Source organism: Aulonocara stuartgranti (assembly GCF_965226115.1).
Source record: "Aulonocara stuartgranti genome assembly, chromosome: 8".
In the NCBI taxonomy this organism is placed as follows: domain Eukaryota; kingdom Metazoa; phylum Chordata; class Actinopteri; order Cichliformes; family Cichlidae; genus Aulonocara; species Aulonocara stuartgranti.
Window position 1 is genome coordinate 14616560 of NC_138959.1, and position 16383 is coordinate 14632942.

A 16383-nucleotide genomic window follows, 5' to 3' on the forward strand; every position below is an offset into this window, starting at 1 on the left:
GACTGAAGCGAAGTTTAAAACTGTTCTGTTGTCGAAATTTAGAGAGAGACTACATCAGAACTTTTTCATATTTAGGGTTGTAGTCATTTACTTTACTAATTTAGTTCTTAAAGCTGATGTGATGAAGAAAAGAGACACAGAAGAAAACTCTAAAAACTGCCTTAACTTGGATTTGCTGATGATATGTTTTTCAGTTTTGGTTTGACTCCTTATCCTTTGCTTCTATTTGTTTTAACCTTGCTAGCTGTCCAAACTTGTCTTATCTGAATGTGTTTTAATGGCATAAAAGTTGACAATATTAACTCCTTTTTTTATGTGTCTGTGTTCTCATTGTTTCTCAATCCCAGGGCCTAAAGAGTGGTTAGTTATGTCGCAGATACGCGTCCAGGTTGAGACAGACCCCGCACCCACAGGGACACACGTGGCCTTGTAAGCTGTGGCGGCGACCGTATTATCAAGGAAATTCCTGAGTCCTCCAGGGTCACCTATCTGCTGGCTTCTCTATCTGCTGGTTTGTACAGCTGTACAAGCTTCTGTTTCCACAACACTCATACACAGAGCACGCTCAGCACTGATGTGGCGTCTTAGTCACTCAAGAGGTCAGCAGAAGCTGAAGCTATCATTTCCTACAGCAAAGGCCTGTGCCTATGGTGGAGCATAAAAATGAGGTGTGGGCTTAATGCAACGCATGCTTTAAAATAGAATTGATCTTTGTGATTAAAGATTAATGACGACATAATTGATGCAACATAAATATTATGTAAACAAGCGGGTTATTGTGGCTAAAGCACAAGCTATCTGTCTTGATCTGGGCTTGGTAATACTGTTTATCTAAAGCAGCTGAGTTGGTAAACATGAAAAAGCCATAACTTCAAATAATTTATGACGTGAATTATTTTATGACCCCAGCAAATTTCATTTCCTCTTTCTGCTCTTTCGGTTACTTCATGACTTACTGAATCACGAATTACATTGGAAGGTTCCAAAGAATCTCAGAGGTTTTACAGGAATTTGTTTGACTTCTATTGCAGATTTTCTCTATAGGATTTCAGGAATTTGTGAGCAGTAGTGGTTGTAATAATTCCTGTAGATGTCTTGTTTTGATTGTTTTGATCTGTGAAGAGTGCAAAATGCAAAGATACAGGAAAAACAGGAATTGTAAACCATCCGAATAGTTGTCCGTCAAATCCACTTATCCTTACAGCTCTAACAGAGGTGTAACCACTTTCAGAAAAAAAAAACTTAAAACCAAACCGAACCAGAAACCAGCTTCAGCATTTCTTCTACATTCTGTCATCATCAGTAAAGTGTTTCTTCTTTTCCAAGCCGCAGGGAGACAGAAGGACAAAGCAGGACACCGCAGGCAGACGTGATGGCCACTGAAGGAACCCAGACACAGGCTGGGCCCGCGGTACTGGCAAAGTCTGCTTCGCCTCTGTCCGCTGGGAGCAGACCCAGCAGAGGAGCCAAACATGCAAATAATGGGCAGGAAGTGTGGCGAGACGCTGACCAAATGTGTCAATCAAAACAGTCGAGCGGCCCTTCTCTCCCCTTGTGTAGGAAGCCATCGTGTGACAGTGGGGAAGGCGCTGTTTTGGACAAAAAATATGAGTGCCCCGATTACAGCTCAGAAGTCATAAGCACTAAAGAGAAACCTTATCCAGAGCTCTCCACTGGCAAGAAACTTGAAGAAATGATTCCAGTACTTAGGAAAGGTTCAGAGGAATCTCTGAGCCAGCTGGATACCACTGGAGACAGCGTGGATGCAGGCACTAACAGAACTGGCAGCACCCACTGCTCCTGTACCCATTCTAGCCCTTATACCAATGCGAACACCTACTGTTGCCACAGCTCTAGGTCCAGTCCAAGCCTTGGCTCCAGCCCTGTTCACAGTCCTTGCCTCAGCTGCAGGCCCTCTGGCCCCAAATACAGACACATCCGCCGCGGCAGCCTCCCTGTGTCTATGCTGGCTTTCCACAAGGTAATTAAGCAAATGGTGCTAACCCTGTTTTATAGCATTTTTAAGATAAGCAAAGCAACCCTCACTGTCCCATAAATGTAAAGCTTTACTCCATGTAATAGCTCACTCAAGACACTGCTGTGTTTTGTTCTCTTGTTATATGCTTCTAGACATCGCCCTACCTCTCATCCCAGGGCAGTTCCTCAAGCGAACCGAGCTCTTTGACATCATCTCCATCTAGTTCTCCTCTTCCCGTCCACCGCAAGCGTCACCAAAACGGCCACATCCATCTGCACTGCCTCAAAGATGGGTACTCAAGTTTAGAGAGGCTCAACCGAAGGCCCCGGGTTAACAAATGCTCTTTGGAGAAACTTTTCCTTCGAAGGTCTTCTCTTGAAACCATGTTGTCGACCCCTGTTCACAATGAAAGGTTACCTACAGAAGAGACGAGGGACTGCAGCCAGGATCACAGCAGTGATGAGGGAGAAGTAGAAGCACATTCGGATAATGTGGATAATGATTTTATTCGGAATCGTAAAGAGCGCTCAACTGTCCTGGTGAGGCGGTTCTGCAAAAATAATCAGAAGGCATGTGTTTAAATTGATTAACATCATCATTTTTAATCAATTAATTAATCAGTGTTTTTTAGAAGTAATCTCAACTGCCTCTCTTTTCCATAAGGTGACCAAGTCGGTGTGTACTGGCACCAGAGCGATTGTCAGGACACTGCCGTCGGGACTCATCTCAGAAGATGTCTGGGCCGTGGTTGTTCACTACAGATGTTGGACTCCCAGTAAGGAGGATACATGGCTAACCGTAAAGCGGGGCATGGGAGAAGACTTCAGAAGATGCAAAGAGATGCTGCGCTTTGCTGGACTTAAACTACATCAGGTAAGAGAGTGAATACATGCAGATAATGGAAGAAGGCATTGCTGTTAAAGCTGTTCGAGGACAACAGTGCTCTGTATTTATCCTGTCATGGGTTGTTTATCTTTCACACCCACGCTACTGTTAAAATGCTTCCATTAAGACATAACTGTAGCAGTGCACCCTAAAGGGATTTCAGACACAGCTTTGCTACCAGCCGTTCTTTTAAATAATTGGTCTAAGCCTAGGGTTATTAAGATTGCTTTTTTTTTTTTTACGCGTTCAGCAAATGTGCTGTTCAGTCTCTAGTAGCAGAGCGTGATATATTGGTGTCCAATATATTGTTGTCACATAGGCAAGCTAATTAACTGGACCATGAAGGCCACCCAAAACCCCGCGGGCAGCTTTTGCACGTCTGTTCTTGTCTTGTTCTCTGCACTGCTGCCTTTTCGCACCGCTGGGACTGATCAGGTCCTCACTCGCACAGAGCAGAGACCACATGGCAAAGCTCTATCTTATTCAAGCCCTCCACATTTTGCTAAAAGTATAAACCTACATATAAATCTGCAGAAATCTATTCCATCATTGATCCACTGGACCAATGCTGGTGCATCTATGCTTTGTGGGTTTATGTGTGGTTTGCTTTTCAAACTCAGCTACCGTGGGGAATAAAACAAAAAAAACAAATCTTAACACTTAATAGCTGTCGTGGCACAAGAGTGTTTATGATTGATTTTTTCATCGGAGGAAAAATTGTTCTTGGTTTCTTGGTGTTTTTTTTTTTTCTGTTTGCATTGAAATTGCTGCCTGCAAAATATGAAAGATGAAAGATTTTTTCCAAGGAATATGTAAATAGACTAACAGAGACATACTCTAAAACACACGGCAAAGCGCGCACACACTGGCTCTTTTGTTCGGGGTAGGCCCCTACTGCGGAAAAATGATTTATTCTCTGTTGGTTCTGCTCCCCTTATTACTGACAGACTGAATGACTGAGCCTTCTGTGTGTGTGTGTGTGTGTGTGTGTGTGTGTGTGTGTGTGCGCGCGCGCACCCAAGTGAGTTTAAATGGACTGAGCAGGATTGGCATCTGCGTTAAAGTTACAGGCATGGAAATTGGAGAGAGGGCGAGCGAGCAAGACGTGGTGAGACAGTTAGAAAGTGGTGGAAGATGAAGGAAAGGAGACTGAGCCCAACAGAGAGAGAGAAAGCGAAAGAGCGATCCAGGACACACTACTGTTTTTTTGTTTTTAAAAAAAAAATCAAGTTTCCAAGCAAGAGAGTGTTTTACACACATAAAAACCTCTCGCAGGAGCTGTTCAACTTTAGCAACCTTTGCAGGGAAAACGGCGAAAACTAGCTGGCAGTAGTTTCTGTAGATAAATAAGCCATGCTTTCCAGCCTTAGAGGTGCACATATTTTGTAGGGACTGAGAATCAGCAGCATTACACATGCTTTCCTGTTGTTTTTTGTTATCTTATTCCTCCTTTTCCTGTAAAAACTTGAAACACATGGAGACTGAACGATACAGTGCAACCACTAAATTGCACAAGACTGAATGGCCAGAATTTCAGCAGTGTCACTTCAGATATTATGATTCCTAGTTAAGTGGAAAAGAAAGGTTTTAGGGGCTGGGGTTTAGTTTGCATCTAATGAATGTGATAACCAGAACTCTCGCCACCATTTAGATCGCTTAATTCAAATCAGATCCTGAAGCTGCAGGCGTGCCCGTGCAGGAACATGAGTGTGTATCTGCATGTGACTTTGATTTTTAAAATTTTTTTTTTAATGTGTTACATTTTTACGATAGAATTTTGAAATGTGCATTGTTATACGTGTGCGCCTAATTTTTATTTTTTTTCCTTCCTTTTTTTCCCTCAACAGAGCCAAATACTGTCTAAAGTTTCTCACGTGTGGCGGGCGCTTATGCACTGATGCCATTAAAACACACATAGTTCCACTCATGTGCGTGCTGCAGCGTGGTTTCTGACTTTTGCCAAAGAGTTTTTATGAATCCTTTGTGGTTGCAGAATTATGGCTTAGGTAGTCTACGGAGAGCTGCTTTAATAATGAGCCTATTGAAAACTGGGGCGCTGCCAGCAGTTCCCTTGTCAAAACACCAGCTGAGTTCCTCCAGTGAAGGGTCAAGAGAGAAACTCTGACAACACCAAGCACCGAGGAATAAGTTGTCATCAAGATCATAAAAGAATTAGAGAAGGAACGCATCCATTTACCAAATTATACAGCGAGACATAGATGCAAGGATCCCCAAATCATGAATTTTCTGCTTACTTACTGGCTGATACACAGCAGATAGTCACAACAGGCTTTTTATTATACAACAGTGTGTTTCTTTCAGGTAGCCGGTCATAATGTTACGGGCATTTTAAGTGATTGCATAATTTTTAACAAGATTCGCACAAATTTGTTGACGCAAACCCTCAAACATTTACGGTCCGCTATGGTGCCAAGCCCCCGTGCACACAAACACACCTCTAAGCAAATCAGACTTTATAGCGCGTGGGCCTCCTGCATGTGGTGTTCCTCCTGACTCTGCAGTAATCATGTTGAGGAGTTTTCTGGAGGTATCCTGTGGGTTCGTGTGTTTATTGCCTCAGCTAATCAAGCAAGCCAAAGAACACAGGATTATGTGAAGGAGGGACAGGAGCAGGGCAGCGAAAGAGAGTAAAGGAGAGTTGGGTTGGAGAGAAAGAGAAGGAGAAGATGAAACTTTAACAGTGGAAAAAGAGGAAAATTTACTATGGAAGAAAAGTGAGAAACCTCATGGTGGTGGTGGGAAGAGGAAGTCAAAACAGCTATTAACCCAAGACAAAGCTGTGAACCTGAATGTTTTTATGTGCTGTAATTAATGAGCCTAAGCAAACTATGCATTGTCATGACTATAAACTGTGGCCTAAACTACTTGCAGTACAAGCTGTACATATATGTTATAAAATATTTAAGATCTTAAACTATTATTTCTCTGCTCAGAGTTTGCTTTTCTGACATCTGCATTTGTGCACTTGCCTAAATACAGCCCTCAAAACCAAATGGAGCTCTTTAGGATCATACTGCAGCTACTATGTCTAGTGGTTTTGCACCTTTATTTTTCAAAAAAGGTTCCTCCGCATCCCAATTTCTTTATAAAATGCAAAAATCCTGATCAGAGTTTAACTATAATTGGCAATCTTCCTGTTGAACTGTGTTCATGCTCTCCGTGATTCAGTCTTTGGAAATGAAATTGCCAAAAGTATCAGGGAAGTGTAACATAAGGGGAAGGGGAGTGTCTCAGTATGTTATGCGAGTGAAAGCACTCATACACGTACCTGGCATGAGGATCAAATGGTCTCTGAAGGAAACATTTTATGTTTGCCTTTGTGGAGTCTACCAATTAGAGCCCTGCTGAGTCCCTTTATTAAATTGCAATGATGTCAGGAAAAGTGGTAAGTGACCATTAAAAACCTTTAACATGAGCTGTATGGGCTAAGTGGTTATAGGGCTGGGAGATGGATGCTTATAAATATATCTTCTACCCATTACTGAGGATGCAAGTAGTTTTTAGGAGCATGAATACATTGTTCTCTCTGGGGATGTTCTGTGCTTTCCTATTTCCTCAGTGTGTCTTGTCATAAGTAGATCTACAGCCAATATGTTTCCATTTCCAGGAATATCTGTGGTGGGAAAATAGATTTTAAATGCCTTGTGCTGTCTATCAAAAACTGCTGTCACTGATCCTTGCTGAACAAGGCATCTTTAAATTCAGTACCATGGATCAGCTGCTAACAGGAGGCTGTCATTAAAATGTAATCAGCTCACTTATGTAATCATGATAATGTGATGTGTTGTTAGTCACGTTCCCTTTTTATGCTGCATCTCTAAAAAATTATATTTTTTTCCATGATTTTGGTTTGGAGAACAACCTTTAGCACTATAGTGTGTGCTCAACATCTCTCCCAACATCAGCTGGATTAAAGTCCACCCCTTGACCCCCTTCTAGCTGCAACCCCATGTGGATAAGCAGTTTAATAGAAAAACATGTAACTCTATGAGAATATCAATGAGCCTCACTTTATGGTTTGCTGAAGAACAAGTCAGGGCTGTAAATCATAGGTGCAACATTATACAGAAGTCCATAATGTGCTCAAAGACTTCTTCAAAGTGAATTAAGTAGTTTCACCTCACTGTTAGCAGCACACACACTGGAGTCTTACATGTGGTGACAGAATTTTGTCAAGGAAGCAGATTATTTTCAGGTGTTTACTGTTGACGCAGCCAACAGAAGGCTTTGAAATGCTCTAGCCTATGAAAATAACTAATGTTTAGAGCATTTTAAGCATTGGCTATTTACAGCAGATTAAAGTTTAGATTTCAAACTTTCTTTTTCATGGTTATTTCCTTTTCTTTGGATCCCACATTATTACCTGGGGTCAGTCATCCAAAGCAACAGACAGTGCACAAGAGCGATAATGAAGAGAGAGCAGGCAGGGTGGAATGGGTGGAGAAGAGTGTCCGGGGTGATTTGTGACATAAGGATAGTGGCAAGAGTGAAAGGGAAGGCTGAGACCTGCTATGATGTATGATTTGAACACAGTGGCTCTGACAAAAAGACAGAAGGCCGAGCTGTAGATGCCGAAATCTTCATTGGGAGTGACCAGGGTTAAAAATTAGTATTTCAGAGAGACAGTTCAGGTTTAGTGCAAAGTTAGAGAGGCAAGGGTGACGGTTTGGACGTGTGCAGAGGGGTAGCGAATATATTGCACAAAAGATGTTGAAGATAGAGCTGCCACACAGACCACAGAGAAGATTCATGGATATGCAGTGAAGGAGGAACTGGAGAGGGTTGGTGTGACTGAGGAGGATATTAGAGAGAGTGGGGGAGATGGAGACAGATAATCTGCTGTAGCAATCTCTTAAGGGAGCAGCTGAAAGAAAAGGAAGAATTGATTTTTAGAAACTATTACTCTTCAAACATCTTGAGTGTCTCAACAAGTGAACTGACTCATAGATCTGCTCTTTAACTCCTTCATTTTTCTGCTTTTAACATATATCTATTTTTTTTTTTGTTAAATCGGGTGCTAAAAATACAAAATATCTGGCTACTAGGGCCACATACAGCCCACTTTGATCTTAAATAGATCAGACGAGTGAAACTGCACTTTCAGTCAATTTTAAGAGATTTAACTACACATTTAATCCCCGAAATATCTTAATATAGGATGAAGTAGTGCAATTTCAACAGCATGTCTCAGTTTTTCTATATACCAAATGTAAAATTACGATCAAGTTCTGGTAGCTCACTGCCCACACTGTCCCATATTTATAAAAAAATAAAATTTTAACTGAATTTTTTCACAGTATACAGTAGAAAATGGGAACCTTTCTGTCATTAAGTTGTTTATCTATTGCTTAATTACTCTGGTTTGGTATGGATGTCTGTGAGTGAGGTCTTTATCAGCAGGAAAAGCTGAAAAACCTATAAAAATAAAGTTAAAAGTCCAAAAATGTATCCCCTCCTTCATATTTTCCAAAACTGTCCAGTGGACCAGATTGGAGTCTTTGCCAGGCCAATTCTGGCCCCCAGGCCTTATGTTTGACACCCCTTCTCTAATAAATATTTGGCAGAGAATTCACTTCCAATAAACCGTAGGAATAATAATTTGCTTTTGTTTTTTCAATACTTGGTTTGGCCTTGACATTTTTTGGGCTGTAAAGTTAAAACACTGTAAAAATACACAAACGCACAGCAGCTCACAATTGTTCAGACTCAAACATATAAAATACTTAGATTTTAAAACACACAAGGTGTCACATCCATCCTGGCTCCTTGTACTGTGTGCGCATTGTTGTAGCTGTTGCAGTTGCTAAGAAAGCTCAGTTTAAAAGGCGGTCTACCAAAATCGGTTGCAGTCAAGTTTGATTCACAAAAACAACAATCCTTGAACACGCATGTCATTTCCTGCGTGGGTCGATTAATAGAGCGACCTCAGCTCTCATTACACCATTTTCCCTGTTTTTCTCTCCTTTTGTCATTGGTGGTAATAAGAACTATACACACACGCTTCAGTTTCATTCAATTTACATTCAGTTTGAAAAGAAAATATGAACCTGAAGATAGCCCTCAGTACTCCCCAGACTGAAGAAGTTAATGTGTAACATGTTTATGCTAAAAGTTTAATCTCAGTCTGTGCAGTTAGTTTTTTTGCATTCTACCTAACTTTTTTTTTTTTTTTTTTTGTATAAAAAAATGAACCTTGTCTCAAAGCAAGTCTGAGTGCTCCGTATATGAGTGAACATTTTTTTTCTTTTCATTACATCTCTGGAACAAATTTGATAACCATCCTCAAGGCTGTGGCTAATGTCAGGCTGACTTGCAGTGCTAAATTACAGCTGATTATTTCTGGTGTGCAAATATAACTGCGCTGACCCGTGCAATAAGAGTGCAGCCTTTGGCATATGGCAGCTCCTGTTAAACTTCTTCATGTTTGCTCTGTTGAGTGCCGTGTTCCCTTTAAACCTTTACTAGTTAAATATCCATGTGAAAGATGGCTTATGTGAGAGCTCGGATAATTACTTCTGTATATGTCTCTACATCTTGGTTACCAATTAGTGCTCGCTTAAAACGTCCAGAAAATATCCGGTTTTAGACCTCTGTTTAATGACAGATGTTGACATAAGCTCAGCTTGCGTTGATTTTTTTTTTTTTCTCCGATAATTGTTTCTGTAAATAGACTGGTTCATTTTATCCTTAGGGTCAGAGACCTGGTATTGTTTTCTTTCATTCTATGCATATTTGCACAGAATGGTACATTTATAATAGAAAAAAACAAAAAAAAAGTGCTGTATATGTGAAAAACTTTCACTTTGCAAGGATCATTTTGAATGGATGTCAGAATCTCTGGCTTGCAGTGTGAGATGGTGATACCTGTGAACAAACATAGTAATCTATTAATCTAAATAGGTTAAGGTTAATAAAAAGGTAAAAGTAAATGGAGTTGCAGTCAAATTCACAGAGGGAGCTAGTCCACATGTATACCTTGTTTAATTTTTCAAGCCCACACACTTTATATTTACTCATTTATTTATTTAATCAACAGCTGGAAAAAAATTTTTTTCCATGATGAAAGTAAAGAGAAAAAAATCTAGATGATGCCAGGCTGTAAAATTTGCCTGAGCATGCCACATGTATATTTACAGGATAAACAGCAGTTATGAAACATTGTGTCTTGACTGCTTAGTGCAGGAAACATGCTGTTGTTATTTGTACACCTAATCAGCAAGGAGTAGAATTTAGTTACATATATTTCATACATACACGTGTGCGCGCGCGCGCGCGCGCGCACACACACACACACACACACACACACACACACACACACACACCTATTTACAGTTGTGTAATCACATTATGGTCCTGCCACATTGTTTAAGTCTGTTTGAGGTCTGGATTTTGACTGGGACGTTGCAGCATCTTGATACTTCTCTTTTTCAGCCATTCTGTTGTAGTGTTGTTGATATGCTTGAGGTCATTGTCCTGTTGCATAACCCAATTTGTGCCAAGTTTTATCTGTCAGACAGACACTATGGCAGCTAAGATAGGCTGCAGCGATCCACAACCTTGAACTGGATAAGTGAAATGGATGGATACATACATACATACTTGCATACTTTGGTACACAGAGGACTTCATCACCCTCCCCATCACTGTGTTTCACAGTTTGTATATGGTGTCAGTGCTTTGTTTGGTTTTTGAAAAACTTTATGGCCACATATCTCTACTGCTCTGTCTGTGGTCCTGTCTGTACAGCAGAAACTGATCCAGAAATCTCATCAGATGCAAATTTGGAAAGTTGAGTCTTCCTGCCAAGTTCTTTTTAAAGAGAAGAGGCTCTTTGGAATAATATTCAGAAAAAGAGATAATATCGAGTATGTAGGAGTTCTTTTGGCGAAAACGCCTTGTTGATGTCAAAGGTCAGACTGCTTTGAGGTAATTGGAAGGCAGCAACAAGACAAACAACCACTTGTTACAACCTAGGTACGCAGAAGAGCATGTTTGAATGTACAACTTGTCAAATGTTGAAGCAGATGGGCTACAGCAGCAGAAGACCGAAGCGAGTACCAAAAACTTTGCTTGACTCTAAAGAGACTTGACTTTAACTGCAACATTCGGTGGTAGGATCAGAATGTGGCGTAAACAAAATGAAAGCGTGAGAAGCTCCTCAGTACCGATTAAGCAACATTTAAATTCCATAGCATACCTGACCCTGCTCATGCCAAAGTGTACCCATTTTCTGATGGCTGCTTCAGAAGGATAACGCACCACAAAACTCAGATCATCTCAAACTGGTTTCTTTAACATGACAGTGAGTTCACTGCCCTTAGGTGGCCTCCACAGTCACCAGACCTCAATCCAACAGAGCACCTTTGGGATATGGAATGAAGGCAAAAGGAGTTCCGACCCACTACTAATGAGGTGGCTAGTGTGTTTGTGTTGTCTAAAAATATTGCTTTGAGACAATAGTCTTTTCATTCTTGATTTTGAAGTAAAAAAAAAATCACATACCAACCCTACAGGAACACACACATCGTCTTACACAATGTATGTCACACTCATTTAACCTTGTGTCTATCCCTCTTGTGTTCTCTGTGTGTGCTGTGCCACTACAAAGGAATGTGCCTAGCAGGCCACTTTCTGGCCCAGCTGGGTGTTGTAGCTTAGCCAGAGATTAGTGTGTGTGTGTGTGTGTGTGTGTGTGTGTTGACACTCTTGGTGAGTCAAAGTGCTGGTAACAGACAAAAAGGGGTAGGACAGTAGGTGTCTTGCATGCCTTTGTAAGGTGTACTGTTTTGTGACAGTATCTCAAAACAATGTGGCCGCTCAGGTGTTAACACGTGCCAAAACTCCATTCTCAGATTTTTTTTTTTTTTTTTTTTTTTTTTTAATTCTACATATACTTAAATCCGTTGCACTGGAGCACATGTGGGAGCTCTGATTGTATTTGTTGAAACAAATTTTACCTGCTGGTCTTCTGGAGTGACACAAGGATGTCAAAATGGCGTGTGTGTGCTTTCACTTTGCTTGGTTAAGAATGCGTGCATCTGTTAGATGTTAGTTCAGGCCTTTCACACCTCTGTGAAAATGTGGGAAAACTGCACATCTTCAGAGTTAGGAAAGCGTTCCTGCAGGGACACTTTCACTGTGTTGCAAGATACAACGCACAAAAACAACTGTATAAAAGTCTAGATGAACTCAAAGCCTATATGTGTCACTCGTTAGATGAAAACCACAATATAGTGTTGAAGCTAATAAAAATACTTAGAATTTTGCTCGTTTTGGCCAGTTTATTACCCTCTATGTGTTATTACCCTCTGTATGTGTTACAGTATTTCCATACTTCTCTAGTGATATAATCACTGGGCCAAACAAGCCACACAAACCTCTAGCAGTTTTTTCGAAAGACATTTGCAGGCAAATGAACTAGCAATATTTCTCCAAAAAACAGATAAAGTGAGAGCCTGAAGCAGTTGTGGGTAGTGCTTTTGTTATTGTGTTATTGTTGAAACTCAAAGAATAACACAATTGCTGCAAAAAATAGCCAGCCACCTCCCCTTCCTAACGCTTTAGCTCATAACTTAACAGGTCAACCAGAGGGGATTTAGCTAAAATTAAACCCTTAAACTTCGCAGGATGCTGTCGAGTGATGCTTTTAATTGCATCTTTTGCTTTTGCATAGCAGCACTTAAATGCATCACCAAAGGCAGTGAGATTTAACAAAATAAAGTTTCTTTTGGTGTAATTTCAAATTGAACACCATTGACTAAACTGATAAGGCATATCTGAGTAGTTTTGGGAGCCCCCATACACAAACACAATCAAATCTGGCAGCCAGCATGAGGTTCATCAAGTGCTGTTTAAAATATAGACGACAACTTAAGAGGTAATGAGCAGTAGCCATGTAGTCCTTAAGCCTTGATCTGGATTGAAAAAGCATTGCATAAAAGTGCTTTGCTCATATGCCCTCCCCTCTTTTTTTAATATAAAAAATATGATGACAACTGCTGTGATAAAGAGAGAGAGAGAGCTGGTTGAACTGGGACAGAGCATAGCCGTATAAATCGGCCTCTGGTGCCACCTAGTGGAGGATAAAATGTTTTATTGTGCAGATGAATTTGGATTGCTGAATATTTTTGGTATGTGAGCATCTAGGGCTGCTGAACCTTGAGTCTTGATTAATGTTTCATGAGAAATCAGAAATTCCTGGCATACAATCTCAACTTACTGATGCTCTTTGATCTCCGTTTGGCGCGTGGGTCTGTGCGTTTGCGAGTGTGCTCGTGTAAGAGAAGGATCTGCACACTTTAGTAAATCTGTGCCTTTCTAAGTAGAGTTACTTTGAGATGAAGGCTGTTGGTCAGGTAAAAAAGTCGGCAATGTCACAGTTTTGGAAACATCAATAGCTTTTTTTTTTCTTTGCTTTTTCAAAAGTCTTGCCATAGAAGAAGAATTGAAACTATTATTAGGCTATTACATTATTACCAATTACTGCCTTGCCTTCAAAATGTCAGAATGAATGATGTTTGTCACGTTCTGTAAAGCTCAGAATAACCTGTTAAACAGACTCATTGTACCCAACTAGAAGTCATATACTGGAAGTTATAAATTATTGTTTTATTCTGGACAGTTGTTTTTTGTAATGGTTTACATGCTTATCCACCAGATGGCAGCATGCTTTTTATATAAACAGTACGTTGTCATTTTCAATATTTATCTTTTCAGACTGTGTGTTAATATAATCTATATTTTGTAATAAGGACTCCAGTGTGGGGATGGCTGGCGTCTCTGCTCAGTGGCTGAAAAATTTGCAGTCTGTCAATGACAGACTGCAGTATATTATCGCCTTAATTAATATTGATCCAATAACATGTCTTCTAAAGGCAATTAACGCAGTAGATGTTGTATGATACATGAATCTGACCCCTCATTACTGGCTTAGGAGACTAGACTCATTAACTGCGTATTGATCAAAGCAAAGACTGAGGGCAGGCCAGCTGTTTGCTTTGTTCTGAAGACCACTTTGATGTCAGCTGCGCATGAAGCAGATTCATTTTTCCACTTGATTAGGCGCACGCAATAGGACACACTGTATTCTGTTAGACCTGTGACTGTTCCGATTATGTGTGTCCACACCGGAGGGTACGCTCCGATTCCCTCGATTATGGCACAAAAGAGCCCAGGCTGTAGTTTTTAAGCAAATTCAAACACCTTAACGTGTGGTAGCATGTTCTTTTTTCTTTCTTTCCCCTCTTTTCTGTTGTAAGTTGTTATTACTGGTTATGATAACACTTCAGCATAACAGATATTTTCTCTCACAAAAGCCACTTGTGTTTCTCCAAAACACAAGTAACTCGGTCGCCGCGTGTTTAATGAATCGATCATCCCCACACCGCACATTTTGTTTGCCTCTGCTTATCCACGTAACTATAATCAAAGAATTCTTCTGCTAATGTTTTAAACTTGGCTGCCATTAACTCGCCTCTTTTATTTATTCATCTGTTGACCGTCTCTGACGTGTAAGCAGAGATTGTGTTTGCACACGTAATAATGATACAGAGTTTGTTTGTAATAAACTGCAAGAGCTGTGGGCTACCACGTGTGTGCTGGCTTCAATCGAAAAGCTGTAATACTGGTCCCTTAATTAGAGGTTGGCATAGAAACACTCGCCAGAGCAAGGCTAATAGCAAGCGTCAAGTGGCTGTACCTCAGCTTCTATTGGTTCATTGGTCCCATAGCGTCACCTGAATAGCCAAGCTATGGCACATGAATATTGTTTAGCCATTATAAAGCTCTAAAGGTGACAACAGGTTTACTGCCGTTGGCTTTTCAAGGATCATTTAATGTTGCTGGAAAAAAAATGTAGTCAATCAAGCTTTTTAATAAGCAACACCACACATTCCCTATTAACAACACATCCGGTGTAACCTCTGTTAGCGTGTCATCTTTGTTAACGCGATATTTTTTTCATCTTAGGCTGACGGTCAAACAGTAATCAGTTGTAGCTTTGCACAGTCTACCACCTCCCATGAATTAGTTTAAAAGTAAAATAATAATAGAAGACTGTAGTTAATTGGATTGTGTTTTACTCTTCTTAAGACTGTTTATTTACAGTATAATACCTTTAACGTTCACAATAGGCTCAGATCAATTTCCCGATCTTGTTCAGGAACCACACGTTATCTTCTTGTATTCCTAAACGTAACTAAGCACCTTTGGTTTCTCATTTTTGATCCAGTTAAGTGACTTATGGGGTCTTTTTTGTCTCTTGAGGAAAGAGGGGCTTCAGTGATTAATTACAGGTTCTGTGTAATTGTTTTGAATGAAAACACAGAGGCCCCGTTTAAGTTCGGTCAGACATTGTTTACACATTGGACAGGCTCCTAGAGAAGGATCGATTGAAACCTTGTATACCAGCGTTGCCTGTGTTTCTGTGTGTTTATAGTGTGCTCCCTGATAAAATCTTCCCTCTTGTTGCTGGGTTGTGATGGGCTTGTTGCCTCTTAACCTAATATGGGGGTACCCTCTCTGTTTAGGGAGAGATCTGAGTCGCCGTCTCGTTTCTTTCCCTACTTTCTTTCTCGCGCCCTTCTTTCCCTTCTCTGTTAGTTTTTCAGAGATCTCTTACACTCCCTCTCTTCCTTCGTTTCTCTCATGCTCTCTGCCGGTCAAGCCCTCCTCTCTCACTTCTGTAAGTGTGCACACACACTAAGAGGGATTGGAGCTCTGTGCTTTTCCTTTCTCTTCAATAGATCAGCTTATTCTGTGCTACAGTAAGTAAACTGCTTACTACAAGTTCTTGCCATACTTAGAGAAAGAGTGGGGAAAACTCCCTTTCAGCTTTAAGCATCTTTTCATTCTGTCTTGTGGCTGTAGGGGACTGCTCTCAGATCTTGCTGTCTGATTAGTGTTACAGCAACAGGCTTTGGTGTAGTTCATTAAGTAGAATGTCTTATGCAACACTGAACACAGGGAGAGTCTCGGCATGGTGCTATCAACATGCATTTGAACTTCTCTGCTGTGTTTGTGTTCGCTTGAATGTGGAAGAAAAGAAAGCAGCGAACTTTGGAAGAGCTTTTTAATTTCACCTGTCAGTTGATGGCTTGCTAAAAGTGTCAAGGTAAGAAAAGCAACATTGGTGTCCAGTGTACCCTAACAATAATGTGATATAGGAGTAATAACTGAGCCATTGTATTTCGTCTAACTCTCTAAAAAGACACCTTTCTTTTGCATGTAGTAGGTGGAGTTATTTATTCCTAATACTTTCAAAAGTGAAAAACATCCATCACGCTTATCTCTGGCTGTCTGACCAAGGCTGTGCGCTGTTATTTAAGCGAGTGTGGTGGCTCGCTGTAGTATGACATCATGAGAACTGTAAGTGGGGGAGGGTGGTGGTGTAGAGGGGTCCCACTGGGTGCTCTGGGTAATGGGTTTTAGATTGTTTTGGCCATCATGATGACCCCACTTCTTTTCCTCTCTCTCTTCCTCTCTCCTCTGTCTTTTCCGTA

The 16383-nt window shown here is 40.7% G+C and overlaps 2 protein-coding genes across 4 annotated transcripts in view; both read left to right on the forward strand.

The window, feature by feature from the left end:
- Positions 1–534: 534 nt before the first annotated feature.
- Positions 535–2559, forward strand: LOC309713155 (uncharacterized protein; the record flags this gene model as incomplete). The annotated part of the gene is made up of 3 exons (XM_082544556.1): positions 535–668; positions 1327–1981; positions 2131–2559. The coding sequence occupies exons 1-3, from the start codon at positions 664–666 to the stop codon at positions 2557–2559; spliced, it is 1089 nt and encodes a 362-aa protein (XP_082400682.1). The 5' UTR covers positions 535–663.
- Positions 2560–2641: 82 nt separating this feature from the next.
- The window catches only part of plce1 (phospholipase C, epsilon 1), a 64307-nt gene continuing 50565 nt past the window's right edge, over positions 2642–16383 (forward strand). For 2 of the 3 annotated variants that reach the window (XM_082543935.1, XM_082543936.1), the window contains exon 1: positions 2691–2851. In XM_082543935.1, coding sequence (XP_082400061.1) covers positions 2789–2851 — 63 coding nt within the window. In that variant the 5' untranslated portion in view covers positions 2691–2788. Of the gene's footprint in view, positions 2852–16383 lie in introns of all 3 variants that reach the window. The other variant, XM_082543939.1, reaches the window with a different exon arrangement.